Raw genomic sequence first — 27,243 nt, 5'->3', positions numbered from 1 at the left:
ACTCAAAATTTACACCAACTGAAACCTGGTGTAAATCCTCGCGCCTAAATTAGGTGCAGATCGCCTGCATTCTGTAATACTGCACACATTTGAAGTGAATGCCCCTGACCCGCCCATGCCTCTTCCAGGGTTACGTCCTCTTTTCAGATGTGCACTTAAAAATTTATGCACTACTACTACTACTACTTGACATTTCTAAAGCGCTACTAGGGTTACGCAGCGCTGTACAATTTAACATAGAAGGACAGTCCCTGCTCAAAGGAGCTTACAATCTAAAGGACAAATGTACAGTCAGTCAAATAGGGGCAGTCTAGATTTCCTGAAAGGTATAAAGGTTAGGTGCCAAAAGCAACATTGAAGAGGTGGGCTTTGAGCAAGGATTTGAAGATGGGTAGGGAGGGGGCTTGGCGTAAGGGCTCAGGAAGTTGATTCCAAGCATAGGGTGAGGCGAGGCAGAATGAGCGGAGCCTGGAGTTGGCGGTGGTGGAGAAGGGTACTGAGAGGAGGGATTTGTCCTGTGAGCGGAGGTTACGGGTGGGAACGTAAGGGGTAATGAGGGGCTGCAGACTGAGTGCATTTGTAGGTAAGGAGAAGCTTGAACTGTATGCGGTATCTGATTGAAAGCCAGTGAAGTGACCTGAGAAGAGGGGTGATATGAGTATATCGGTTCAGGTGGAATATAAGACGTGCAGCAGAGTTCTGAACAGATTGAAGGGGGGATAGATGGCTAAGTGGGAAGCCAGTAAGGAGTAGGTTGCAGTAGTCAAGGCGAGAGGTAATGAGAGCGTGGACGAGAGTACGGGTGGTGTGCTCAGAGAGGAAAGGGCGAATTTTGCTGATGTTAAAGAGAAAGAAGCGACAGGTCTTGGCTATCTGCTGGATATGCGCAGAGAAGGAGAGGGAGGAGTCGAAGATGACTCCGAGGTTGCGGGCAGATGAAACGGGGAGGATGAGGGTGCCATCAACTGAGATAGAGAGTGGAGGAAGAGGAGAAGTGGGTTTTGGTGGAAAGACGATAAGCTCGGTCTTGGACATGTTCAGTTTCAGGTGGCGGTTGGACATCTATGCAGCAATGTCAGATAAGCAGGCCGATACCTTGGCCTGGGTCTCCGCGGTGATGTCTGGTGTGGAGAGATATAGCTGGGTGTCATCAGCATAAAGATGATACTGGAAACCATGAGATGAGATCAGTGAGCCCAGGGAAGAGGTGTAGATTGAAAAAAAGAAGGGGTCCAAGGACAGATCCCTGGGGAACTCCAACAGAGAGTGGGATGGGGTGGAGGAAGATCCATGAGAGTGTACTCTGAAGGTGCAGTGGGAGAGATAGGAGGAGAACCAGGAGAGGACAGAACCCATCTTTATAGAATACTGACTGGGAAGATGCGTTTGTAAATTCAAATTGCTATCAATTGGTGCCAATCATTGATTGTTAGCACCAAATTATTGGTGCTAACTGGCTCGTTATTCAATTCCTTGCATATGCGAATTGGGCATGTGCCCAAATTTGTGCATGTAATTTTGAGTGCCATTTGTAGAATTTGAGGAATAAAGCACAATTCTATAAAGGGGAGTCTGTTTAGTAACATAGTAAATGGCGGCAGATAAAGACCTGTACGGTCCATCCAATCTGCCCAACGAGATAAACTCATTTTACATGGCATGCGATACTTTATACCCAAGTTTGATTTGTCCTTGCCATTCTCAGGGCACAGACCATAGAAGTCTGCCCAGCACTGTTCTTGTACTAAAAGTTCTGAAGCTAACATTGAGGCCCCTTAAAATTTACACTCCAGCCCATCCGTATCTATTCAGTCACGATCAGGGCACAGACCATAGAAGTCTGCCCTTCACTGGTTTTGCTTCCCAATTACCGGTGTTGCCACCCAATCTCCGCTAAGTTTCCGTGGATCCATTCCTTCTAAACAGGATTCCTTTGTGTTTATCCCACGCATGTTTGCATTCCATTACTGTTTTCATCTCCACCAAAACTGTTTGGAGCCTGTTCTATAAAGGAAATGAAAGCACTTATCTTACTTTATAGAACACCAGTGCAATAAAATATACATTTAATTTACACCGGTAATAGATCTGGCATAAACGATTGTACCTAAATCACAAAGGAGACCTTTTACTAAGGTGCGGTAGGCCTACCGAGTGCTAAAAGATTACTTCCACGGACCGCTGAGGCGTCCCATGGTAGAGTTCTGCTTAGCACATGCTAATTCCGCGCTGAAAATATTTTTTATTTTCCAGCACGGGAGGCATGTCTGGGGTCAGAAAGTAGGCATGCCTGCACAAATTGGGTAGAGAGGGCACATTAACTTGCACTACCCGATTAGCACGGGAGTAGTGCAAGAGCCCTTCCATCTCCTAAATAGGTGGCGGTAAGGGCTCTTGGGGAAATTAGTACATGGCCATTACAAAAAAAACCTGAATGTGGCCATTTTACTGCTGCTGTAAAAGTGACTGCAGTGCACAGGAAACCCACGTGCTGACAGCAGTGCCGGCCACTTTTTTTTTAGGCTTAGTAAAAGGACCCCAATAACCTGGGCATAGATTATAATATTCCATAATCTGTTGCTTCGATATTCAGCCTGCAGTGGCCAGTGGTTTTAAAGCCAGTGACAGCCGCAGGCAGAATTAAACCAAGCCATGTCCAGGCACCAGCATTAAATATTCAGGATCAGCCACTGACCCGGAAGTTAAGTGGGTGCTGGCCAATATTCAGTGTTTATGTTTATTAAAAACTTTATATACCGTCAAAGGTTGCCAGATCTAGGCAGTTACCAATATAAAATACAAATAATAAAAGAAAAGAACTTCAATTCTAAATAGGAAAGACCTAACCCAATCACTCAAAAGCATCCACACATAAGAGAATTATATTTCTATAATATCGGTGCTGGCACCCGCATAGTTAAGTGGGTAAATGTAGGACTGCCTTTTGGGCAGTTGTGTCTGCTTACTTAGCTACGCAGGTACTATTACTGAAGATGGTCGGTATCTACTTAACTGACAGTTTTTCCCTAACTCTGCCCACGGATTGCCCTGGCACTAACCGGGCAGTACTGTGGTGCTGAGAGCTGATGACAAAGTACACAAAAAGCACTGAACTTCTATGATAAAAAGCTCATCTCAAACCAAAAAAATGTGGAAACCAACTCTAACCTTAAATAGTGTATAAATACACATCCGTTTATTGTGAATCTTTTTTTCCTTTTTAAACTATTTTTATTTTTTTCTCTATCTCTTCTTTTAATTTTTTAATTTAAAAAGGAGGGGAAAAAAGGCCTCAGCAGTCATAGGTTAACACTGTGGAAACTGGTCACTGTTCATATAATCCAGTAAACCACTCAACTTGAGGACCACAGCACCTTCTGACTCAGAACAATCATCGTCGAAAACCTCCCCCAAATCTTTTATAATTCTTTCAAAATCTTGCATCAAACGTGTAATGTGTTCACATTTCTGCCCACTAGTGTCTGGTCACACAGCAAAAAAAAGGCACTAAAAAATTAAAGAGAAAGAAGGCACACATATATGACCAAATTCTGTTCATTTACACACATTCGTGGCACCTTCTTTATAGAATTACCCCCACGATGCCCGCAGATTTTTGAAAACATATTTGTGCGCGACACTGCTGAAGGACTAGAAGGAGAAGGTTGCCTTTTTGTGGATTGCACTAAGATTTGCAACAGAGTGGACTCTCCGGAGGGAGTGGACAACATGAGAAGAGATCTACAAAAATTAGAATAGTTGAATAAGTACATAAGTATTGCCATACTGGGAAAGACCAAAGGTCCATCAAGCCCAGCATCCTGTTTCCAACAGTGGCCAATCCAGGTTACAAATACCTGGCAAGATCCCAAAAAAGTACAAAACATTTTATACTGCTTATCCCAGAAATGGTGGATTTTCCCCTAGTCCATTTAATAATGGTCTATGGTCTATGGACTTAAGCAGTATGTGCTAGGGGGTAAGAGACTGACATGCACGGATCAGGAGAAAGACCTTGGGGGGTGACCTGAGGATCTCAAAGCGGCGAATTAATATGACAAGGCAGTGTCTGTTGCCCGAACAATACTGTGCTACACAGAGAGAGGCATAACCAGCAGAAGAAAGGAGGTGTTGATGCCCCTGTACTAATCGTTGGTGAGGCCCCATGTGGAGAATTGTGTCCAGTTTTGTAGGCTGTATCTCTTCAAGGGCATAAGAAGACTTGAGGCAGTTCAGAGGAAGGCAACAAAAATGGTACAGAGCTTGTTCCATAAGATGTATGAGAAGAGACTGGAGGACTTCAATATGTATACGCTAGAGAAAAGGAGAGAAAGAGAGACGGGCGATATGATACAGACATTGAAATACTTGAAAGGTATTAATATATAAACAAACCTCTGCTAGAGATGTAGGGGCAGTAGAACTAGAGGACCTGAATAGAGATTGCAGGGAGGTAGACTGAGGAGTAACATCAGGAAATACCGTTTCACAGAGAGGGTAGTGGACACCTGGAACGCCCTTCCAGGAGAGATGGTAGAGAGAAAAACGGTGAGCGAATTAAAAAATGCATGGGATAGACAGAGGGGATGCCTAAATAGAAAGAGAATGGAAATGCAACATGGCTGTTCAGGTGTTATCTTGGGTATGAGTAATGAGAAGTGAGGCTGATGCCTGATGGACTTCTAAGGTCTGTGTCCCATAAATGGCAAAAGACTGAAAGAAGATTAGCCAAATCCAGCATGGTGGATCTGAGGCCGATGACGGACAGATTTCTAGAGTCTGTGTCCTGCAAATGGCAAAATACAGGTGAAGCTTCAGCAACTCCAGTGTTGTAGATCACTTTACTGTCATGGGCTATTAGTGAGGGTGCTGTGCAGCTCAGAGAGGGAGAAATACTTGGGGATAATATGTGGTTATAACTAAGACTCCATCATGTTTGGCGGGTTATACCTTTCTGTGCATGTTTGGGGGATTTGTGAGATGGCAGCTACAAATGTCAAGCACTAGTCTTAGAAATTAATGCATAATCACCTAGCAGCAAATAGAACATACCAGTGTTTATAGCATGATTGCTGCACTGTCCTATGTGTTGGGAGGGGAAGCACTGTGGTTGTTCTGTGTTCAAGCCTTTCCGATGGACACTAACTCCTCCCAATCTCCTTCCACTTTTTTGCAGTACTCATATGATGGCAACGAATCGGGCGACATTTCTGTGGATTTCTCCATCGTCTGGGACGGGGATTTCTACATTGATAAGCCAGCCAACTTCAAAGGTAGGCAAATGGAGCTGCTCCTCTGCCTCCCCCTCTCCCTGTTCCAGGAACTCCTGACCCATATGACATCAGTTGAAACCCCGGTAACTGCACACATACAGAGTGTGTGTGTGTGTGTGTGTGTGTGTGTATGTGGAGTGGTCCCAGTACAACCCTCTCCTCCCTTCCACAAATGACAGCTTACAGAGGTGAGGCTTCCCCAGTCCTCAGTAGCTGACTGACTGGCTAGGAGAAAGAGGGGAGGTAGTACAAGAGGGTAGAAGGAGGAATACGCTGAAGTGGAAAGTGACACAGAGATGCGTCCAGTATCTCAATTCTGTGTTCCTATTCTCTTCCATGTCTAGCATCTTCCCTCTGTGTCCATATACCCCCTCCCATGACTGGCATTGCCCCTCTGTGTCCCTTTCCTCCCTGCAGGTCCAGCACCTCTCTTCCTTCCCTCCCACAGCCAGCCAAGGGTCCAGCACCTCTGTCCCTTCCCTTCCCTCCAGCAGTCCCCCTGCCACGGATCCAGTGCCTCTCTCCCTGCCCCCCCCCCCCCATGGGCCCAGCAGCTCTCTCTCCCTTCCCTCCAGCGCCCCCAAGATTCCAGTGCCTCTCTCTTCTTTCCCTCCAGCTAGCCCCCCCCCCCCCCCCAGTGGTCCAGTGGCCTTTCTCTCTTCTCTTCAGCCCCTCCTTTGGGTCCATTAGTCTCCTCCCTCATTTCCAGTGCCCCTCTCTCTTCAGGTTCAGCAGCCCCCCTCCCACATTTCCAGCACTCCCTCTCCTCCCGCAGGCCAAGCATGTCCCCTACCACATTTCCAGTGTCACATTTCTGTGGGTCCAGCATCCCCCCTTCCACACTTCCAGCGCTCCCCCTCCCCTGGTGGGTCCATCACTTTTGTCTTCTTTCCCCCCTTCTCACCATGGTAGCTCTCTTATGCAGCAGCCAGCTGAGCTTGACACGATGATTTCCACAGGCCCGCTGTGAGGCTTTCTCTCTGCTGGATAACATCTTCTGATGCAAAAACAGGAAGTTGCGTCAGAAAGCAGCATCCAGCCAGCAGAAAGATGGTCCTGGATCTGGCCTGTGGGGATTGCTGTCAGCTCAGCTGGCTGCTGCAGAAGGTAGATCTACTGTGGAAGGGAGGGAGGTAGGAAGGCAGGGAAAGAGATGTTAGACCCATGCATAGGAGCCAACTTTTCAAAATAATTGAGGGTGCTGAAATTTTTTTTTTTTTTTACAGGTGGTGCATTCCCCCTCCCTCTCCCTCTCCCCCCGTCCCCCTCCCTTTTCCGTCCCTCGTCCCCCCTCTACCTCCCTCCGAGTTCCAGGCCCCTCTCCCTCCCTCCCTACGAGTTCCAGGCCCCCTCCCTCCCCTCTCTCTCTCCTTTCCCTCTCTCCTCCCTCCAAGTTCCTGGGTTGTCCCCCCCTCCCTCCCTCCGAGTTGCAGGGTTGTCCCCCCTCCCTCCCTCCGAGTTCCAGGGTCCCTCCTCAATCCCAGTTCCAGGGTCCCCCCTCCCTCCTTTCCAGGGTGCTCCCTCTGAGTTCCAGGGTCCCCCCTCCCTCCATCCGAGTTCCACAGGGTCCCCCCCCCCTTCCTCCCTCCCTCCCTCCGAATTTTAAGAGTCATCTTGACTTACCTCTTTGGGGTTACGGCGGCTGGCAGCTGCGGTAAAAAGCGTGCAGGTTCGGCACTTACTTTAGTTTTCCCTTCTCTCTCAGCTCTGGTCTCGCCCTTGCGGAAACAGGAAATGAGGACGGGACCAGAGCTGAGAGAGAGAGAAGGGAAAACTGAAGTAAGCGCCGAGCCTGCACGCTTTTTACCACTGTTGCTGGCCGCCGTAACCCCGAAGAGGTAAGTCAAGATGACTTTTAAAATTCGGAGGCAGGGGGCCTGGAACTCGGAGGGAGGAAGGGAGGGGCCATGACCCTGGAACTCGGAGGGAGGGATGACGACCCTGGAACTCAGAGGGGGGGACGACCCTGGAACTCAGAGGGAGGAAGGGAACAAACTTCCGGTGGGTGAAATATAGGGGGTGCTCGAGCACCCACAGCACCCACGGAGTTGGCGCCTATGGACCCATGGGATTGGTAACTGCTTTTTTTTTTTTTAACCACGGGAGCAAAGCTTTTTACCATTCCCACGGTGCGGTAAAATGTTTTGCTCCAGCACCCATGGTAAATGGGCCAAAGTTTTCCTTTTACCATGGATTTACTGTGGCTCCCTGTCCCAGTGTCATTCTCTACTAATGCATGTCTTTGCCCACTTGTCTCCTGCAGCACTGCTCTACAAATGCCCTGCTCAGCGGGAGAACTGTGGCCTTTGCCTGAAAGCTGACCCCCGCTTTGAGTGTGGCTGGTGTGCCCCTGAGGACCGCTGCTCCCTGCGGCAGCATTGTGCCACTCCCAAGGTTAACTGGATGCATCTCAGTAAGCGGAACACCCGCTGTACCCACCCCCACATCACCCAGGTGAGGCTCCCACACTGTACAGTACGATGGCCGCTTTTGTCCTTCATAAGGTAGGAGAGTGGTGCATTGTTTGTGAAGTACCTTTGTAGGCTTCTGTCATCCTGTGCATCACAATTAACTGACAATTTTGTGTTCAAGTTCAAAAGTATTGTGTGACACATGAAAATACAGGAATGATAGAGGGCATTTCACTGGTGTGGTGGCTGCATAGTCTGAACCTGAAATCATGTCAGACCCTTCCAGATCTGTAATTCTCAGAGTTGATCTGACTTTTATTTATAAAATGCTTCTCAGGCATATTTGAGTCGCACAGTTCTCAGATAGCTGTGCTGAACACTGGGACATAAGCTTCACAACTGCTACTGAGAAGTCCTTGGGGTTTTTTCTTCACACTTATCCTTTCATGGGAAAGCATAAGAAATTGAAGTCTATTATTGGCTTTCTTTAGGATTTAGATCCTTCTCCCTTATGGGTAAATTTGGTTTCCTCAGTTTTTCATATAGGTCCTCTGGTTATTCTGTGTTCCATAGCCTTCACTAAACGGAAAATCTTTTAGCTTGCTTCAGTCAAAGCTGGCTTGAGTATTTTACACCTTCAGTGAACCTTTAGCTGTGCCCTCACCCCCCCCATCAAGAGGTACCTCAAAGCCCTCTTCCTTCTATAGTCCAGCATCTCTCTCCTTCCCCTAACTACTTTCCCCCATAGTGCCCAGCACCCAGCATATCTCCTTCCCTGACTCCCCCCTTTCATAATGTCCGGCCGCTCTATTTCCTACTTCCCCTCCCTGAGGTGTTCAGTGGGTTTCATACCACATCCAGGGCAGCACTACTACCAGTGTGGCAGTCCTGTCTCTATAGAAGATACAGCGTGGCCATGTGGGACCTTGAGTATCTGTGCATACTCGAAGCCTGCAGGGTCCCATCCCCTCTGATCTTCCTGTTTCAGAGGAGGCAGGACCCAGCAGCCTTCAAGTATGTCTGGATGCTCAAGGCCTTATGCCAGCCATGATAAATTTTCAATAGACACATCAGCACCATCTCCCCCCCCCCCCCCCCCCCCCCCCAAAAAAAAAATAGTGCTACCATAGGCAGATAGATGTCTAGTCTGCCTAGTAGATGGGCTGACTCTAGATGCCTCCTGCAGATTCTGTCAGTCAGCTTCCTTAAATGCAGCTAGTCACAGATGCTGTTTCACACACTGAAAGCCAACTCCAGACTGACTCATTTCCTCTGGAGTATGTTCACAGCATTCTCTGGGCCTCTCACCAGTGCACACGATAGAGGGTTCCACTGCATCTGCGTTGTACCCAGTGGCCCAAGCTCTACATACAATATACTTCGGAGTGGTTCTGGTTTTTATGTTTAATGGGTGAGTCCCAGGGATCTGTATTCTATTTCAATTTTCTGATCTGTTTTTAATTGTAATTTACTTTGAGATATAAAGGGAAAGGTGAGAATTCAAAATACAGGTAGCCATTTTGTTTCCTAATGATATCATGGCACATTAAGAGGCTCATTTTTAAAAGAGAAAAACATTTCAAAATCAGCATAAAGTGGCATTTGGACGATTTTCTCTGAAAAATGTCCAAATCATGATTTTCGAAACTCAGATTTGAGATGTTTTTCTCTGCAGTGCATGCAAATCGCAAGGGGCGTGTTGGGGATGGGGTTTGGAATTCCCAAAACTTATTTTTCTGCCATAATGGAACAAAGCAAAAACGTCCAGGGTTAAAAGTTAGACGTTTTGGTCCAGACCTGTTTCAATCACGCCTAAATCACAAAAAAAGTGTCTTAAATGACCAGATGACAACTGGAGGTATTAAGGCATGACCCCCCCTTACTCCTCCAGTGGTCACTGACCCCCCCCCCCCCCCCTCCCCAAAGATGTGAAACAAACAGTACATACCAGCCTCCTTTACAGCTTCAGATGTTATGGCCAGGCCTATTAGAGCAGCAGCAGGTCCCTGGAGTAGCCTAGTGGTCGGTACAGTGGACTGCAGAGGAGACCCAGGCCCACATCCCACTGTTAACTGGCACACTTGTGGCAGACCGTGTTAGCCCTCCAAAATCCAACATAAACCTACTGTACCTACAGTTGACATACACCTACATACAGGTGACACCTGCAGGCATGAGGGCTACTGTAGTGGTGTATAGTTGGGTACAGTAGGTTTTTGATGGGTTTTGGAGGGCTCCCCAAGTCCCCATACAACTTAAGGGGGTAACGGGCCCTGCTGGGATGTCTGTGTGCTGTGTACTAAGAATGCTGGACCCTCCCCCCCCAAACATCCCAATGGCTTGTTTTAATGCGTTTTTCCCCTGGATGTTTTTATTTTCCTGATAATGATCCTAAAAGATAGATGTACTGAGCACAAAGACATCTAACAAATGGCCATTTTCGAACCCAAAATCTGGACTTTTTTCTGGTTTGAAAATGGCCATGTTTGCTACTGGAGTTTTGGGTGTTTTTCCCAAAATCGGATTTAGGTGTCCTATCGAAAATGCCCCTCCACATCTCACTTCTGTATAAGTAGAGAATTTCTCTGTTCCAACAAGAACGTTTCACAGGCATGCAGGGTACATAAAAATAAAATGACCACTGCTAAAATAACAAATTACAAATATATTGCAGTGGGTTTTTACTGAAGTAAAGTTAGTGTATCAGTGACGTCCATAGTTAACAATATTGCATATTAGTCTAGTGGTTAGTCTTAGCTTTCATGAAAGTTATCATTGAATATAAAAATATTGAGTTTTTATCTTACCAACAAACCTTTTATAAGGTTGTCTTGAAATTGAACTTGTTCACCTTTTACCAGCTAGGGGTTATTATTATATATTTTTTAAAGATTCATCCACTGACAGGCCCAAGGGAAGGAGGGACACGAGTGACAATTGATGGGGGAAACCTGGGCTTTCATTCCCATGAGGTCTGGATCCAGGTAGCAGGAGTCCAGTGCAGTTCTGTCCCCGCGGAATACATCAGTGCTGAGAGGTAAGGCCTGGATAATAGGGGCTTAACCTCCCCTCACCTTTCTTAGATTATATGATCATCTGTACTAATCCCAGCCTGAGGAAAAGGCAGTCATGTGCTGGGAAATGCTGTATTATTTCAGTCCTGCAACCTCTTGCTTTCTAAATGTAATGAGGAGAGAGAGAACCGGGAAGGGTGGAGGGGGAGAAGGGTTATAACACAGCTATGTAACATGCCCCTTCCCTTTCCTTTCTTCCATGACCCCAGCTCCCATGTTGATTCCCCGCCCCATCTTCCCTGAGGCTTTCTCCTTCTCAGCAGGCTAACCTTTCCACAGAGTTTGTCTTAGGGTATCCATACACAGAACACTCCATTATGTTGGCTGCAGAGAAGGAGAAAGCACCTCTGTATGGTTGTGGGGGCACAAATTAGGACCCCCCCATCTCCATACAACAAAACGACCTTATGAGAGACAGGGCTCCATACAACAAAATGACCTTATGAGAGACAGGGTGAGGGAGGGTGGGAGGCAGAGGGAAAAAAAAAGCCCCTTATTGTACACAAAAGGAATTCATTTATTTGTTACTGGGCAGGAACAGTGGCCTCTCTGTGTGACTTTAAACCCCTCTCAGCCCCCTGGCCCATGTAGAGGCCCAGAATGTAGCCTATATGAACTAGAAAGTGACTTGTGGGGGAGCAAGGAGCTTTCATTGCCTGACTGTAAGTTAAATAAATCACATGGAATTAGTGTTTACATGATTATATTGGGGACAGGGGAATAGGCCCAAACTCATCATTGAGATTTGTGCTGGTGGTGCAGGAATAAATTGAATGTGGTTCTTGGGAAAAAGGGAGGGAAAAGAGTGAGCTGGTACTAGACAAAGGGTTGGTGAAGTTCTCTCCTGTAGCTGAATGAGGAGATTGGGGTCAAGATGAGAGAGAACGAACAAAACAAAGACAAGCCTCAGGGATCCAAGCTCAAGTGAACTTTGGTTTCCACCTTTTTTTCTCTGCCTCTCATGTAATTTTTGGGGTTCCTTTCTGGAGTTTCTTGGTCTACAAACTGTAGAATGCCTTGAAGGGTGCCAGAGAAAACCAGGACCAGTACCTGTGCACAGTCCATTTTGTACATTTAGAAGTGTGGTTTTCCCCCCTCCAAATATGTGGTATGAGGTGACATGAAGTGTGTGGTTCAGGTGATGCAGTTTAAGAGCAGAGAGGGAAAGAGAATTCTGCAAAACCAGGATTGTCTTCATTGTTCTCTATAGGGCCTCAGGAGCACAGGAACTGGGAAGCTGGCCCTAATAAATATATATATATATAAAAAATCCTTAAAAATCTTTTTAATGCAAAGGATCATGCACACAACATGAATTATACACGGCGCCCTCGTTAAGTGCTCAGCTGTGCCCTGCAGTTACACAGCTAATTAGGGAAGGGTAAGTAAAGCATAAATCACCTAAATTTTTTTCCCAGCACCAGACAAATGTTTTTTTGCTTTCTCGCTTAATTAAAACTCTCCGTGCTTAAGCTAGTTCAGCACAGCTTTCTCTTTATGGCTATTAATAACTACTTTCATTTTGTTAAAGATTCTCCTATTTACTTATTTTTTTTTTTTTTTTTTAAATGATGGGCCGGTCTGTAAATAAAAACTGAAGCTGGAGGGGGAAAGGCTGGCACTGATCTGTCTCTGTCCTTTCAGTAATACTTATGACTTGTTGCCTTTGTTTCCCCCCCCCACCCCCTCTTCTTGGGTGCAGGATCGTCTGTGAGATGGAGCAATCTCTAGTCCCTAACCCTGCCCCAGGACCAGTGGATCTGTGTGTGGGCGACTGTAGCTTGGACTACCGCACTCAGTCAGAGCAGCTCTACACCTTTGTGGTAAACTTTCTTTTCTGGTTCTGCACAGGGCTTCAGAGCAGAGAGCTAAACGGTCCTCAAGTTGACCCTGAAGGGCAACTCCCTCCTGCTGGTGCTGGAGGCAGCCATTTTGTACCATCAGTAACGCAACAGTCACTCAGTGATATCACAAACACAACACCCTCCCCCCCCCCACTCTGTTTCCTCACAAACTAGACACAATGGCGTGACCACTCTGGGAGGTGTCTACTTTTAGAGGACTCTAGAGACAAGCTTTGTAGATGTTAATCCCGCTGACACCCTGATCCCTGATTTTGGCTCAGCCAGCCAGGAGTCATACCTCGTTGCAGCTTTGAGAGGCAGAGGCAGTTGTGGTTTTGGGCCCCTCTCCCCCCACCCCCTGCCAGCAGTTGTGGTTTTGGGCCCCTCTCCCCCCACCCATTCCATATATAAAGAGATTATCATTTTCTAAGGAGTGCAAAGAGTGACCTTTATTTACTTGTGTGCGAAACTGCCTCAGTCTTCGTTAGGTGGAGTGGAGTCACCCAGTGACCAAACTCCTCCAATGCTTCAAGGGGGATAGGAGGTGAAAGAAATTCCCAGGTCTCCAACCTGAAAAGACTTCCATTTTATAACCTCCCTTTTTCAGACTCCCAGCTTCAACAGAGTGAGCCCAGCGAGGGGCCCTATGTCTGGTGGCACACAGATAACCATCCACGGCAGGAACCTAGATGCTGGCAGCAATGTCTCTGTGCTGGTGCGGGACAAAGAATGCCATTTTGTCAGGTAGGTGGAAAATTTCATTCTGGACCTATGGCCAGGACACATCAGGCTTTTTGAGGAGTCCAGAACTAAGTACTCCAGCAGTACTCTTGAGTTGAGGTACTAGAAAACACTGGGTCATCAGGTGGTTATGCCCCATTGCATGATGGGTCTTGTAGTTGCAGCATATCCAAGTTAAGCCATCTCTTGCAATCGGAAGGAGTAAACCCAGGACTGGCCTATTATTTCAAGAATATATGTAAAATCTCAGTATAGTTCAAACAAACCCAGAGTTTTTCCTTAACAGTGTATACAGACTGTAACGGAAAATGGCAGAGAAATTTCCAGACCTATCCAGCCTGCCCCATTTTTCTTTCCTCCTGGAGTCCAACAAACCCCATTTGATCTCCAGATCCACCACTGCAGATCCTCTGTTCCTGTCCCAAGCTTTAAAAATGTTGCATTACAGGATGCATGCTTTAAAAAAAGTGTCCACAAAACAACGCAGAGAGGGTTCAAAGTACAAAACACAATCCAAAGCACAAAAAAAGTACCAAGAGCCTTCAAAAATGGGACTATTCCACAGTGTAAATCAATCTTTTTTTTTAGGTATCAAAAGTCCAATATGAACCTGTCCATCATCACAACTGGAAACAAAACGATGGGAACCTTGTCCCAGCACTGTTCCAAATGTCCTAGCATGGCGTATCCTCGTAAGTACATGATGGACAGGTTCATATTGGACTTTTGATATCAAACGACCCCTGACCCAGGCGCTGTGCGCTGAAACACAGCCCGTGTTGAGTCATAGATGTACAGGATTGAATCATTGATGTACATTGATCTACGCTGTAGAATAAAAGGAATTGTCCCGTTTTGGAAGGCTCTTGGTACTTTTTTTGTGTTTTGCTTTAAAAAAGTGATATACTGTTTGACAGTATTAACTAATTAGCTTTGTTGTGAAAGTATTGATCGGTTGTTAACTGATTACATTATTAGAGGAATGTTGGTTTAAAAAACACACACACACGCATCATATGGATTGCACAATGAAGCAAGCATACATTCACCCTGCCCTTTCGGTTACTAAGCTAATCTGGTAAATTGTGCTAAAAGGCTCATTTTTCAGCCTTGCAGATCATTCAGTGTTTCTCCTCAGCTGATGTGCTCAATTTTTCCTCACCCTATTTAACAAGGCTCACGCACTTAAGACCCTGGCTACACTTCATTCTTTGGGATTTGGGGGATGGAGGCTGAGTGGGTTATGATATTCATTTTTGAAGCAGCTGGGGGTTGTAAGGGTCCCATCAGAGAATCACTTCACTCCATTAGACAAATAATTTTATCTTGTGTCAGTTACGGATTAAAACACATCCCGGGTTTCAGGTTTTCTCCAATAACTGAGCACATCAAACAGAAAAACATTTTTACCCAATATGTAACTTAGAGCTGCAGAATGAGGCACAAAAGCATCAGCTGTTCCGAAGGGATCACTATTATGCAGGAACATTTACAATGGCAGGGAATCCTAATCCAGCACAGAACACATTCTGAGCTTCCTCGTCCATTACTATTCTGCAGTAACTAAGGGGCCCTTTTACTAAAGGGCGGTAGGGCGTGGCAGAACAGCACCAACACGGGAAGTGCTGAGGCATCCCGCAGTATTGCTGTGATCAGTGTGCGACAATCCCCGCACTAGAAAATAGAAATTATTTTATAGTGCAGGGGGTGGGAAGTAGGCGTGCCCTGTAGTAATTGGGCAGCTCACGGCCATTGACGTGTGCTGCCCGATTACCGCAGGATTAGCACGTGAGCACTTACCATCAACTAATTAAGTGGCAGTAAGGGCTCAAGTGGGAATGGCTGTGCACCAATTGTGAAATTAGTGCATGGCCATTACTGACAGAAATTACAAATCTGACATTTTTCCGCCATGCTAGAAATTGGCTGAAGAGCGTGGTAAACCCACGTGTTAATCGCAGTGCAGGCCAATTTCTAGCACAGCTTGGTAAAAGTACCCCTTAATGAGTGAGAATGCAGTGCATAACCAGAAAATATGTGACCAGGATTTACAGAGCAGAGAGAGACACAGGCAGCAGCAAAAGAAACCATTATTAAATAGGGACTTCTATCACTGGACAGAGAGTACAAAATGAACAGCTCATCTCAACTGATAGGTTTATTTAAAATGCCTATGCCTTATTTTCAAATTAATTAATTCTTCTTTATGGCAGGAGGAGCCTGAGGGAGATTGTCTGCGTCTCGCCTGCCTCTTCTCTGGGTCCAAGCCAAGCAACAATCACTGTGGGCATGGACAGGGCAAACATCTCCAACCCAAGCGTGTTGTACATCTACTCGGAGGATCCCTCAATCTCCAAGATTGAGCCTGAGTGGAGCATCAGCAAGTAAGGGACCCAGGCTTTACCCCTCACTTTCTCTCTTACCACTGAGGATTCATCTGTCCAATGCTTCACTCATCACTCTTTCTCACCACTGAGGATCCTCTGTATCTGTCCCAGGCTTTATCCCTCAATCACTCTCACCACTGCCAGTCCTCTGTATTTATTTATGACATTTATATCCCATGTTATCCCAGCAACCTGAGGCCAGTGTGGCTAACAATACAGTGACATCACATCATACAGAGCACAAAGTTACTATAGTACCTAGTACATTGTAAAAGAAAGAGAAAGTAAAAAAAAAAAACAGTACAGAACAATGTAAACAAGAGAATGTTAACAGAACTAATCTTGTAGCAGAGTAACAGCAACATAGTCAATACAAGATTAGTGCTGTTACAAACTCTGTTTTATCTTGGGTCACGTAGTGCAGTAGTGAATAGTACTCCTGACACAGACATCAATGCCGAAACCAGGGGCGTAACTGCTATGGGGCCACAGGGGCCTGGCCCCCGTAGATTTGCCCCTGGACCCCCCAACCGAGAACCCTCTCCTCCCCCCCTCCTCCCGCCCTCACTCCGGTGTCGCGCCTCACCTCCCTTTGCTGGCTGGGGACCCCAACCCCCGCCAGCGCTGCCAAAGTCTCCTTCCTTCCTTCCTTCCTTCGTTTGGGTTTGGTTTCTGATGTCCTGCACGCACATACAACGTGCAGGTCGTCAAACTCACAGAAACAGTTCCACGCACGTACAACGTGCAGGACGTCAGACTCACAGAAACAGTTCCACGCACGTACATACAATGTGCAGGGCATCAGACTCACAGAAACAAAACTGTTTCTGTGAGTCTGACGTCCTGCACGTTGTACGTGCGTGTAGGACGTCAGAAATCAAACCCAAACGAAGGAAGGAAGGAAGGAGACTTCGGCAGCGCTGGCGGGGGTTGGGGTCCCCCGCCAGCAAAGGGAGGTGAGGCACGACGGCGGAGTGACAGCGGGAGGGGGGGATCAAAGTAGTTGGAGTCAGGTGGTGGTGTCGTTGTCGGGCTGGTGGTGGTGGTGTCGTCGTCGTCTTCGGCGAGAGGGGGGTTTAAAGTAGTTGGAGGTGGTGTCGTCGTCTTCAGCGGGGGGGGGGGGTCAGCGGCGCCGGGGGGGGTCTAAAATGTGCCCCTTCACCTCGGCTCTGGCCCCCCCTACCGTTGAAGTTCAGATGCGCCCCTGGCTGAAACACAGCCTGTGTCTAGTCACACTTCCCACTTTACAAGGGTATTCTCCTTTTGGGCCCTTACCTGGAATAAGAAGAGACTGCTGCTTTTAAGATCACACAGTTTATGTTTCAACAGTTTTATTGATGACACAACATAGCAAAAAAAATAAGCACCATGAACTGCAAAGTATACAAGATTCCAATTGAAAAACCTCCTCATGGAGTTGAACAGTTATTCATACAAAGGATAGAGTCTGTCATCAAAGTTTTATAGTTTTTCACCCCAACCCAAGTAAAGCAAGTGGAAACCAAAATCTTCGCCAAACAAACCCTCCCCATTCCCCCCCCCAACAAACTGCCAGGTACCAACAGAATTAAGACGGCTCTTACTCTTGTGGCCCAAAGGTCGAATAAGGTCACACAGTTTAAGTACAAGTGTTGGCCATTTGGAATAAAGTGAGATTGCTTTTAAGGCTTTGTCTCCTTGGATTCCTTTTTTTTTGGACCTCACTTTTGTATGCACCACTTAGGCATGCTAAAAGTCGCATTAATTGACAGGTGCCTGTGGGGCTCATTTTTTGAAAGAGAAAAATGTCCAGAAAGTGTCATAAAGCAGCATTTGGATGAATTTCTTCTCAAAATGTCCAAATCAGTATTTTCAAAACCTGTTTTGCAGAAGTTTATCTATGCAATTCATCTGCAGTGCGTCCAAGTCACAAGGGGGCGTTTTGGGGGCAGAAGAAGTGCGAACTTAGAGCGTTCCTAACATTTGGATGTTTTACAGCCATAGTGGAACAAAAGGAAAATGTTTAGGGCTGAAACTTTTACAGTTTGGTCTAGACCTGTTTTTAGAACAAATAAGACACAAAAAGGTGCCCTAAATCACCAGTTGACCACTGGAGGGAATCGGGGATGACACCCCTTTACTCCCCCAGTGGTCAATGACCACCTCCCCCCCCCCCCCCACTCTAACTGTTACGTTTGTGGTGGAAAGTGTGAGCTCTCTATAATGCACCAAAACCCTACTGTAACCACATATAGGTGACCCCTTCATCCATAAGTAGTCATGTCTAATTTATACATGCGTATTTGCACCGTTGTGCTGAGATTCTATAAAGGAATGTAGGTGCCCAAAAATAAATATCCTGTTATTAAATTGTACTGTTTGTGTCAGTGGAATGAGTGGAATGATGTATTTTCTATGGTCCTCCCTACTAGAAGTGGCCACAATGGTGTCATTTGGAGTGATGATGGTCAGTGAGGCCCAGGAGAGTCAATATGGAGGTGGGGAAGGAGAAAGCTCCCTTCTGAGAAATGAGCTGAAGAGGCTGGAAGTAAATCTGCTATCGGAGTTCCTGCAGTGGGTACAGAAAGGCAGTCAGTAAAGTTCTTGTGGTGTCTCTGGCATTATATTGTAAGGAACTGTTTATAGGTACATAAGAACATAAGAATAGCCACACTGGGTCAGACCAACGGTCCATCTAGCCTAGTATCCTGCTTCCAGCAGTGGCCAATCCAGGTCACAAGTGCCTGGCAGAAACCCAGTTAGTAGCAACATTCCATGCTATCAATCCCAAGGCAAGCAGTGGCTTCCCCATGTCCATCTCAATAACAGACTATGGACTTTCCCTCCAGGAACTTGTCCAAACCTTCCTTAAACCCAGATATACTAACCACTCTTACCACATCCTCTGGCAACGAGTTCCAGAGCTTAACTATTCTTTGAGTGAAAAAATATTTCTTCCCATTTGTTTTAAAAGTATTTCCATATAATTGTATCAAGTGTCCCCGTTCTTTGTACTTTATGAAAGAGTGAAAAATCGATACACTTACCGTTCTACATCACTCACCTAGGACCAGTGCTCACAAAAACAGATCTACTTGAGATGAGCTGGGCACAGACTGGGACTGGGGTAAATTCTTGTAAGCCACATTGAGCCTGCTAGCGTGTGGGGAAAATGTGGGATATAAATGCTGCAAATAAAATAAATTCCGGTAGGCCGTAGGGTTTTCTCCTGGAACAGGTCACGGTGACAGTTCACTCTTACACAAATGACCAGGAGTCTTCAGGGTGAACTTGTAACTCTTTACTGAATGCAGAGGAGTAGCTTAGTAGTTAGGGCAGTGGACTTTGATCCTGCTGAACTGGGTTTGTCCCACTGTAGCTCCTTGTGACCTTGGGCAAGTCACTTAACCCTTTATTGCCCCAGGTACAAAAACTTAGATTTTGAACCCTCTAGGGACAGAGAAAGTACCTGCATAAATTTGTACAGTGCTGTGTACATCTAATAGCAATATAGAAATGATTAGTAGTAGTAATTTATATACCTCTATTTGGTGTCTGTTCTTGAGGGATCCAGCAGTGGAGAGAAGAGTATCCTTATTTTGAGGAAGTAAATCTGTGTTCCAGTTGTGAATGACAATTTTTAAGGGATAGGTGAAAAGTGTGTGTTAGGTGCCTATCCAGAGGTACCAAGCTCTGTGGAACGATGAAGATGAGAAAAGAGAGGTGCTCTGGTCTAGGGGGTCGAGATTCAACCATTTGAAGTAAAAGGATCCTTGGAATCATGGAGCCCAGCACTTCAATGAAGAGGTCCCACTACTGTACCTTATACTAGTTACCACATTTGCACAGTGAGGTAACTGGTCTGCCTTCTCCCATGGAATTGTTGGTGTGTGAATACAGCAGCACCCCTGCAGTGGAAAGAGTGGGAATTGCTGTGAGTGATACTGTCTGAGTAATGGACTCTTTTGCCTTGCCAAACAGTGAGCTTTGGAGGCTCTATTCCACTGAAACCTATTCCAATCCGGTGTTGGTTACTCACTCCCCTACCCCAGGAGGTCAGGGTTCCATCCAAGAGTCAGGCCCTGAAATGTGTCCAAAGGAACAGAGGTCAACAAGAGATCCCTCGTCTCAGTTCAAAACCCAGATGGTCCTGCAGAAGGTCATATAGATGTTTGTATGAAGACTGTTTTGCAGAAAGCTCATTGTTCTGAGAAGGGTCAGCCACACGGTTTGTGTCTTGAGCTCTTCCTAGTGGTTCCTGTGGTTAATCTGTTGGTAAAAGAACCCAAGACTTGCAGTGACTATATCTCTCAAGCTCTGGAACTGCATGAGTCAGGATTTTCACAAGCAGTATTTTCTATCCATTCCCCTGTTTGCAGCAGTGGGGTAGCTACAGGGGCCATGGGGGCTTAGGCCTCCTCTCCCCCAAATGGATCCAGGGTCCCTGGTTTGGCTGGCAGGGATCCCCAACCCCCGCCAGCTGAAATGTTTCTCCAGCACTGCTCTCCTTAAATTGCCTGCCCTGCTTCTCTCTCATCTCAGGCATGTTTGGTTTTAGTGAAACTGAGCCGGGCAAAATGGTAGAGACTATTATAAAGAACAGAATTACAGAGCATATTCAAAAGCATGGATTAATGAGACAAAACCAACATGGATTTACTGAAGAGAAATCTTGCCTCACCAATCTATTAATTACTTTGAAGAGGTGAACAAACATGTGGATAAAGGCGAGCCGATTGATATTGTGTATCTAGATTTTCAAAAGGCATTTGACAAAGTACCTCATGAAAAACTCCAGAAATTAGAAAGACATGGGATAGGAGGTAGTGTCCTATTGTGGATTAAAAACTGGTTAAAGGATAAAAAACAGAGTAAGGTTAAATGGTCAGTATTCTCAATGGAGAAGGGTAGTTAGTGGGGTTCCCCAGGGGTCTGTGCTGGGACTGCTGCTTTTTAACATATTTAGAAATGATCTAGAGTTGGGAGTGGCTAGTGTGGTAATTAAATTTGCTGACGACACAAAGTTATTCAAAGTTGTTGAATCACAAGAGGATTGTGAAAAATTACAAGAGGACCTCACGAGACTGGGAGACTGGGCGTCTAAATGGCAGATGACGTTTAATGTGAGCAAGTGCAAAGTGATGCATGTGGGAAAGAGGAACCTGAACTCGAGCTACATAATGCAAGGTTCCACGTTAGGATTCACTGACCAAGAAAGGGACCTCGGCGTTGATGTTGATGATAGTTGAAACCCTCTGCTCAGTGTTCTGCAGCGGCTAAGGAAGCAAATAGCATGTTAGGTATTATTAGGAAAGGAATGGAAAACAAAAGTGAGGATGCTATAATGCCTTTGTATCGGTCCATGGTGCGACCGCACCTCGAATATTGTGTTCAATTCTGGTCACCTCATCTCAAAAAAGATATAGTGGAATTAGAAAAGGTACAGAGAAGGGCAACGAAATGATGAAGGGGATGGGATGATTTCCCTTTGAGGGAAGGCTGAAGCGTCTAGGGCTCTTCAGCTTGGAGAAAAGACGGCTGAGGGGAGATATGATAGAGGTCTATAAAATAATGAGTGGAATGGAACGGGTAGACATGAATCGTTTGTTTACTCTTTCCACAAATACTAGGACTAGGGGGCATGCAATGAAGCTACAAAGTAGTAAATTTAATACGAATCGGAGAAAATGTTTCTTCACTCAATGTGTAATTAAACTCTTTAATTCGTTGCCAGAGAATGCGGTAAAGGCGGTGAGCTTAGCGAGGTTTAAAAAAAGGTTTGGATGGCTTCCTAAAGGAAAAGTCCATAGACCATTATTAAATTGACTTGGGGAAAATCCATTGCTTATTTCTGGGGTAAGCAGCATAAAATATATTGAACTCTTTGGCCACTATTGGAAACAAGATGCTGGGCTTGATGGACTTTTGGTCTGTCCCAGTGTGCCAATACTTATGTACTTATGATTAACAGGGTATTGTATAATGCTGGAATCAGGTACAGACATTAAATGGAGAAGGAAGGAATCGAATGTTCCGGAACAACAGATAGTGTAGTCATCCATTGTTGAATTATGGACACTCATAGAGTATCAATGTTAGAATGGTCCAAATATAAGACCAAGGATTTTTGGGAAAAATATTAACATTTGTATTTGATATATGTGATGGAACATTGGTAGTAAATCTATAGGTTAAGTTTCCATATTTGTATTATCAAAGCAAACAGTTTGTGTGTGTGAGCAAGTATGAATGTGGTGTCAGTGAGGGCATATGTTGGATTATATAAAAATATAATGTGATTTCTATAATAAAGAAATAATATTTACAGAAGTTATTATGGTAGTTACTTTGAATTGATATAGATAGACTGTAACTAGATTGAAATTAAGATACTCAGATATTGGTGTGTTCGACTATAAATGAGAGATTATGGCAGCACCCGGATGGAATTCTAAGACCGGCATGACAGGAGAGCAAATAACTTTATTGTTAGGTGGTCAACGTCTTTTTGAATCATCAGCAGAAGACCCACAGTTGGGCAGACATCCAAAAATTGAATAAATATTTGATTTGAACTGAATATCACTCCAGAACTTTGGTGGCATACTGTCATGTAAGATGGGTGCCATGTGGACTCAGATTATATAAGGAACCAAGATTCCTTGATGATCAGGAGTGTGTGTTACAATGGAATGAGTTAATTACTCAGTGTTCATTCAATTTAATGCTTAAAACTATAGATAAGTTAAATAAAATCATTAAGAGCACTCAGGAGAAATTAAATTTAAAAATACAACGTATGAAACAAAAAAGTCTGGATGGGCTTTTTACTCAGAAGTATGATGATCATATACAACTAATAGAGAAATACAAGATTGAAATAAGAAACCAAAAAGTTTCTAAATTCAAGCGTGATGAACAAGATTATACCCATGGGTATATATTCCCATGGATGGACAGGACACACAAATCTAGGAGGAAAAAAACAAAGAAAGTAAATTTTATCAATTCCTCTAGTGATTCTTCAGAAGGGGAAAATGAACTTAGTAGGGCTATGGTAGATAGTACCGACATTACAGCTCAGTCTTTTTTAGAAGGCACCCAGTTAGATCAGGGCACACAAAATGTAGTTCAACAACAAGGAGCACGTCCCAAAAGACAGATGAAAAAAACAGCATTAAATGTGTTTAATATTTTTTCTAAACAATTAACAGAAGATCAGTATGAGTTATTGTCTAAGGGTTTGTCTTTTGTTCCTACACATCAATATGATCCCTTCACTATGCAGCAACATTTATATAAATTTTTTAGACAACTACGTTTAAAAATACATTTTGGAGAAAGGGATGAACAAGGAGAGGGCTTTAATAAAGAAATACAATCTTTTTCTAATAAATACCACTTACCATCGTCATGGGTACTGGTGGGTCCCATTGATAGTATATTGGATATATTTCAACAAAAGATTTAGAAAAAATGGAGAATAAAAGCCCCTATGTGTTTGGTAACTTATCTAATCTAAGTATTTAATAAAAGCTATGCAGGAATTGCAGAAAGACAACTCACTGGTGATATCTTGTGCTGATAAGGGGGGAGCCGTAGTAGTACAAAATAGGGTAGATTATATTGATGAAACAGAAAAATAGCTAGGAGATAGGTCCTTTTATCAAGTTTTAAAGAATGATCCTACTCAGGAATATCAGGATAATATACAGGATTTACTCGTGAGAGCCAACCAAATGGGTATTATTTCTAGTCAGGAATATAAATATCTATTCCGTCAGTTTCCTTCTATACCTAGGGTATATTTTGTACTCAAAATCCATAAAAATGTAACGGCTCCCTCAGGTCATCCAATTGTTAATGGCAGAGGCTCATTATTGGAGCCTCTGTCACAATATTTGGATTACCATTTTGAGTTCGGAAGTTCGGAAGACTCTCTAAGTGGTGATGGATAGTCGAGGACTTCGAGCATCTCCGCCCTTGGCTCATCCACAGTAACCATGGGGATGGGAATGCTGATGAACATATCCCTGACAAAAGAGGCAAAGGAGAGGCTCTCAGGAGGCGAGAGCTTCCTCTGCAGTGAAGGAGTGCGGTCGGAGGGAAGGCCCACAGACTCCTCTGAGGAGAAATATCTGGGGTCCTCCTCCTCCCCCCACGAGGCCTCCTCCTCGGTGTTGGACATGAGCTCTCTCAGCTCAGGTCTCAACCGGGCCCGTCTCGACTGCGAGGAACCACGTCCTCGATGATGGCGTTGAGCGGTGGACTCCCGCGCTGGCGGGGACGAAGCTCTCTCCATAGACGTCGACGGGGACTCCACCTGCATGGCAGTCGATACCGGTGCCGCAGTCGGCGTCGGAGGCCTCAGCATCGGGCCAGAATCCACCCGGACTTTGATACATTGCCCCGTTTTGCATATCAACATGGTCAAAATTTAGGGGAGAAGTTATCAAAAAATAGATGTGGCGGGGCATAATCGAATGGGGCGCCCAAGCTTTCCTGATGGCGTCCTCGCAGGACGTCCCGCGAAGGGGCGGGGAAACCCGTATTATCGAAACAAGATGGGTGGCCATCTTTCGTTTCGATAATACGGTTAGGGACGCCCAAATCTCAACATTTAGGTCGACCTTAGAGATGGTCGTCCCCGATTTTCGGCAATAATGGAAACCGAGGACGCCCATCTCAGAAACGACCAAATCCAAGCCCTTTGGTTGTGGGAGGAGCCAGCATTCGTAGTGCACTGGTCCCCCTCACATGCCAGGACACCAACCGGGCACCCTAGGGGGCACTGCAGTGGACTTCAGAAAAAGCTCCCAGGTGCATAGCTCCCTTACCTTGTGTGCTGAGCCCCCCAACCCCCCCCCCCCCCAAACCCAATCCCCAACAACTGTGCACCACTACCATAGCCCTTAGGGATGAAAGTGGGCACCTAGATGTGGGTACAGTGGGTTTGTGGTGGGTTTTGGAGGGCTTACATTTACCACCACAAAGTTTAACAGGTGGGGGGGGGGGGGGGAATGGGCCTGGATCCGCCTGCCTGAAGTGCACTGCAGTACCCACTAAAACTGCTCCAGGGACCTGCATACTGCTGTCATGGAGCTGGGTATGATGTTTGAGGCTGGCATAGAGGCTGGAAAAAATATTAATTTTTTTTTGAGGGTGGGAGGGGGTTAGTGACCACTGGGGGAGTAGGGGGAGGTCATCCCCGATTCCCTCCAGTGGTCATCTGGTCATTTAGGGGACATTTTTGTGGCTTGGTCGTAAAAAAAAAAGGACCAAGTAAAGTCGGCCAAGTGTTCGTCAGGGATGCCCTTCTTTTTTCCATTATCGGCCGAGGACGCCCATGTGTTAAGCACGCCCCAGTCGCGCCTTCGCTATGTTTCCAACACGCCCCCGTGAACTTTGGTTGTCCCCACGACGGAAAGCAGTTGAAGACACCCAAAATCGGCTTTCGATTATGCCAATTTGGGCCACCCTGGGAGAAGGACGCCCATCTCCCGATTTGTGTCGAAAGATGGGCACCCTTCTCTTTCGAAAATAAGCCTGATAGTCAGTTTAGTATGACAGGTGGCCATTATAAATGCGAAGGATGCAGATATTGCATGCATGCAATAGAAACACAATAGATATCAATCCCTAATCAATGTAAACTGTGAAAATTTTATCTAAGGTGTAAAACAAACTGTGAGTCATCGTTTGTGATTTATGCCATTATGTGCCCGTGTGGGTTGATGTATATAGGAGAAACGATTAAAAAAATTAAATTTAGGCTGGCTCAGCATTTGAGTAACATCAAATTACAGAAAGTGGAAACTCCATTGGTTGAACATTGGATCACTAGACACCATACAATAAAAGATTTAAAATTTGTGGTGTTGTTTTAATTTGCTGAAAAGCAGAGAGGTGACATCATGCGTAAAATGTTTCAAATGGAACAAAGATTGATTTTTGAATGGCGGACTGTAACTCCTCGGACTGTAACTCCTTTAGGTTTAAAAAAAGAATGGATTGATGTATTTCCACTAAAGTTCAAATACAGTGAGGCATGATTTGTGCATGCATGGCGTCGCCAAGTGTAGCAACGCCATTGCTCCTGTTTGCCGGTTGGAATTTCGCTTGGGTCTGGCGATCAAGTTGAGAACTTAGTTTTGCAAGATGTGAATAATAGGTAACTTGTATAGATATGGGTTGAGAAGTTGTTGTGTTATATGGGCATATCTGACAGCCTCACTGTTATTTATTTATTTATTGCATTTGTATCCCATATTTTCCCACCTCTTTGCAGGGTCAATGTGGCTTACATTACATCATGAATAGTGGAAATACATAAGAGAATAGACATTTAGTATTGCATAAGGATTTTGGGTAACATGATAATGATAAAGCATGATAGTAGTATAACAAGCAAATATCGTAAGGCAATTCTGGATATGTGTAGGAGTTCACTTTTGTTGATCTTTGTGGTATACCTTGTTAAAGAGATGGGTCTTCAGTAGTTTGCGGAAGTTAGTTAGTTCGTAGATCGTTTTTAAGTTGCGCGGCAGCGCTTTCCAGAATTTTGTGCTCAAGTAGGAAAAGGTTGACGCATGCGTTAGTTTGTATTTTAGACCTTTGCAGTTGGGGAAGTGAAGATTGAGGAATGTGCGGGATGATTTTGTAGCGTTCCTGGGTGGTAGGTCTGTCAGGTCTGACATGTAGGCTGGGACATCTCCGTGAATGATTTTGTGAACTAGGGTACATATTTTGAACGTAATGCGTTCTTTGAGTGGTAGCCAGTGTAGCTTTTCTCGTAGGGGTTTAGCACTTTCATATTTTGTTTTACCGAATATGAGTCTAGCTGCTGTGTTTTGGGCTGTCTGAAGTTTCTTGATTATTTGCTCTTTGCAGCCAGCATAGAGTGCATTGCAGTAGTCTAGATGGCTGAGTACCATTGATTGTACCAGGTTACGGAAGAAAGGTCTTACTCTTTTTAATTTCCACATTGAGTGGAACATCTTCTTGGTTGTGTTTTTCGCGTGATTCTCAAGTGTATAGTCAAAACCCCTGATGACAGCGAAACACAAATTTGTGTATGGTTTGACTGCACTTTGGAATGATGGAGGACACTTCCTGTTGGCAAACAAATACTGAGGAAAAGGAACACATATTACAATGAGATAAGAGCTTCTTTATTTGCTTATTCTATCCAAACTTTGAATATTATATATATTTTTTTATTTTAGATTTTTGCTCACCTTTTTCAGTAGTAGCTCAAGGTGAGTTACATTCAGGTATACTGGATATTTCTCTGTACCAGAAGCTCATAATTTAAGTTTGTACCTGAGGCAATGGATGGTTAAGTGACTTGCCCAAGATCACAAGGAGCTGCAGTGGGATTTGAACTGGCCACCTCTGGATTGCAAGACCTGTGCTCTAACCACTAGGCTACTCCTCCACTCATATGGAGGTTAACGGCGGACTGTATAATGCTGGAATCAGATACAGACGTTAAATGAAGAAGGAAGGAATCGAATGTTCTAGAACAACAGGTG

At 45.1% G+C, this 27,243-nt stretch overlaps 1 protein-coding gene across 1 annotated transcript in view; it reads left to right on the top strand.

Moving 5' to 3' along the window:
• LOC115463477 (plexin-A3-like) overlaps positions 1–27,243 on the top strand; it is a 362,021-nt gene that overhangs the window by 243,951 nt on the left and 90,827 nt on the right. Inside the window, 6 exon segments of the mRNA XM_030194015.1 lie at positions 5,177–5,273; positions 7,537–7,727; positions 10,576–10,721; positions 12,461–12,581; positions 13,210–13,346; positions 15,557–15,727. Coding sequence (XP_030049875.1) covers positions 5,177–5,273; positions 7,537–7,727; positions 10,576–10,721; positions 12,461–12,581; positions 13,210–13,346; positions 15,557–15,727 — 863 coding nt within the window.

The sequence above is a fragment of the Microcaecilia unicolor genome, chromosome 2 (assembly GCF_901765095.1).
Source record: "Microcaecilia unicolor chromosome 2, aMicUni1.1, whole genome shotgun sequence".
Lineage (NCBI taxonomy): Eukaryota > Metazoa > Chordata > Amphibia > Gymnophiona > Siphonopidae > Microcaecilia > Microcaecilia unicolor.
Note: the sequence above shows the minus strand (reverse complement) of the source record. Positions and strands in the feature narration are given on the sequence as shown.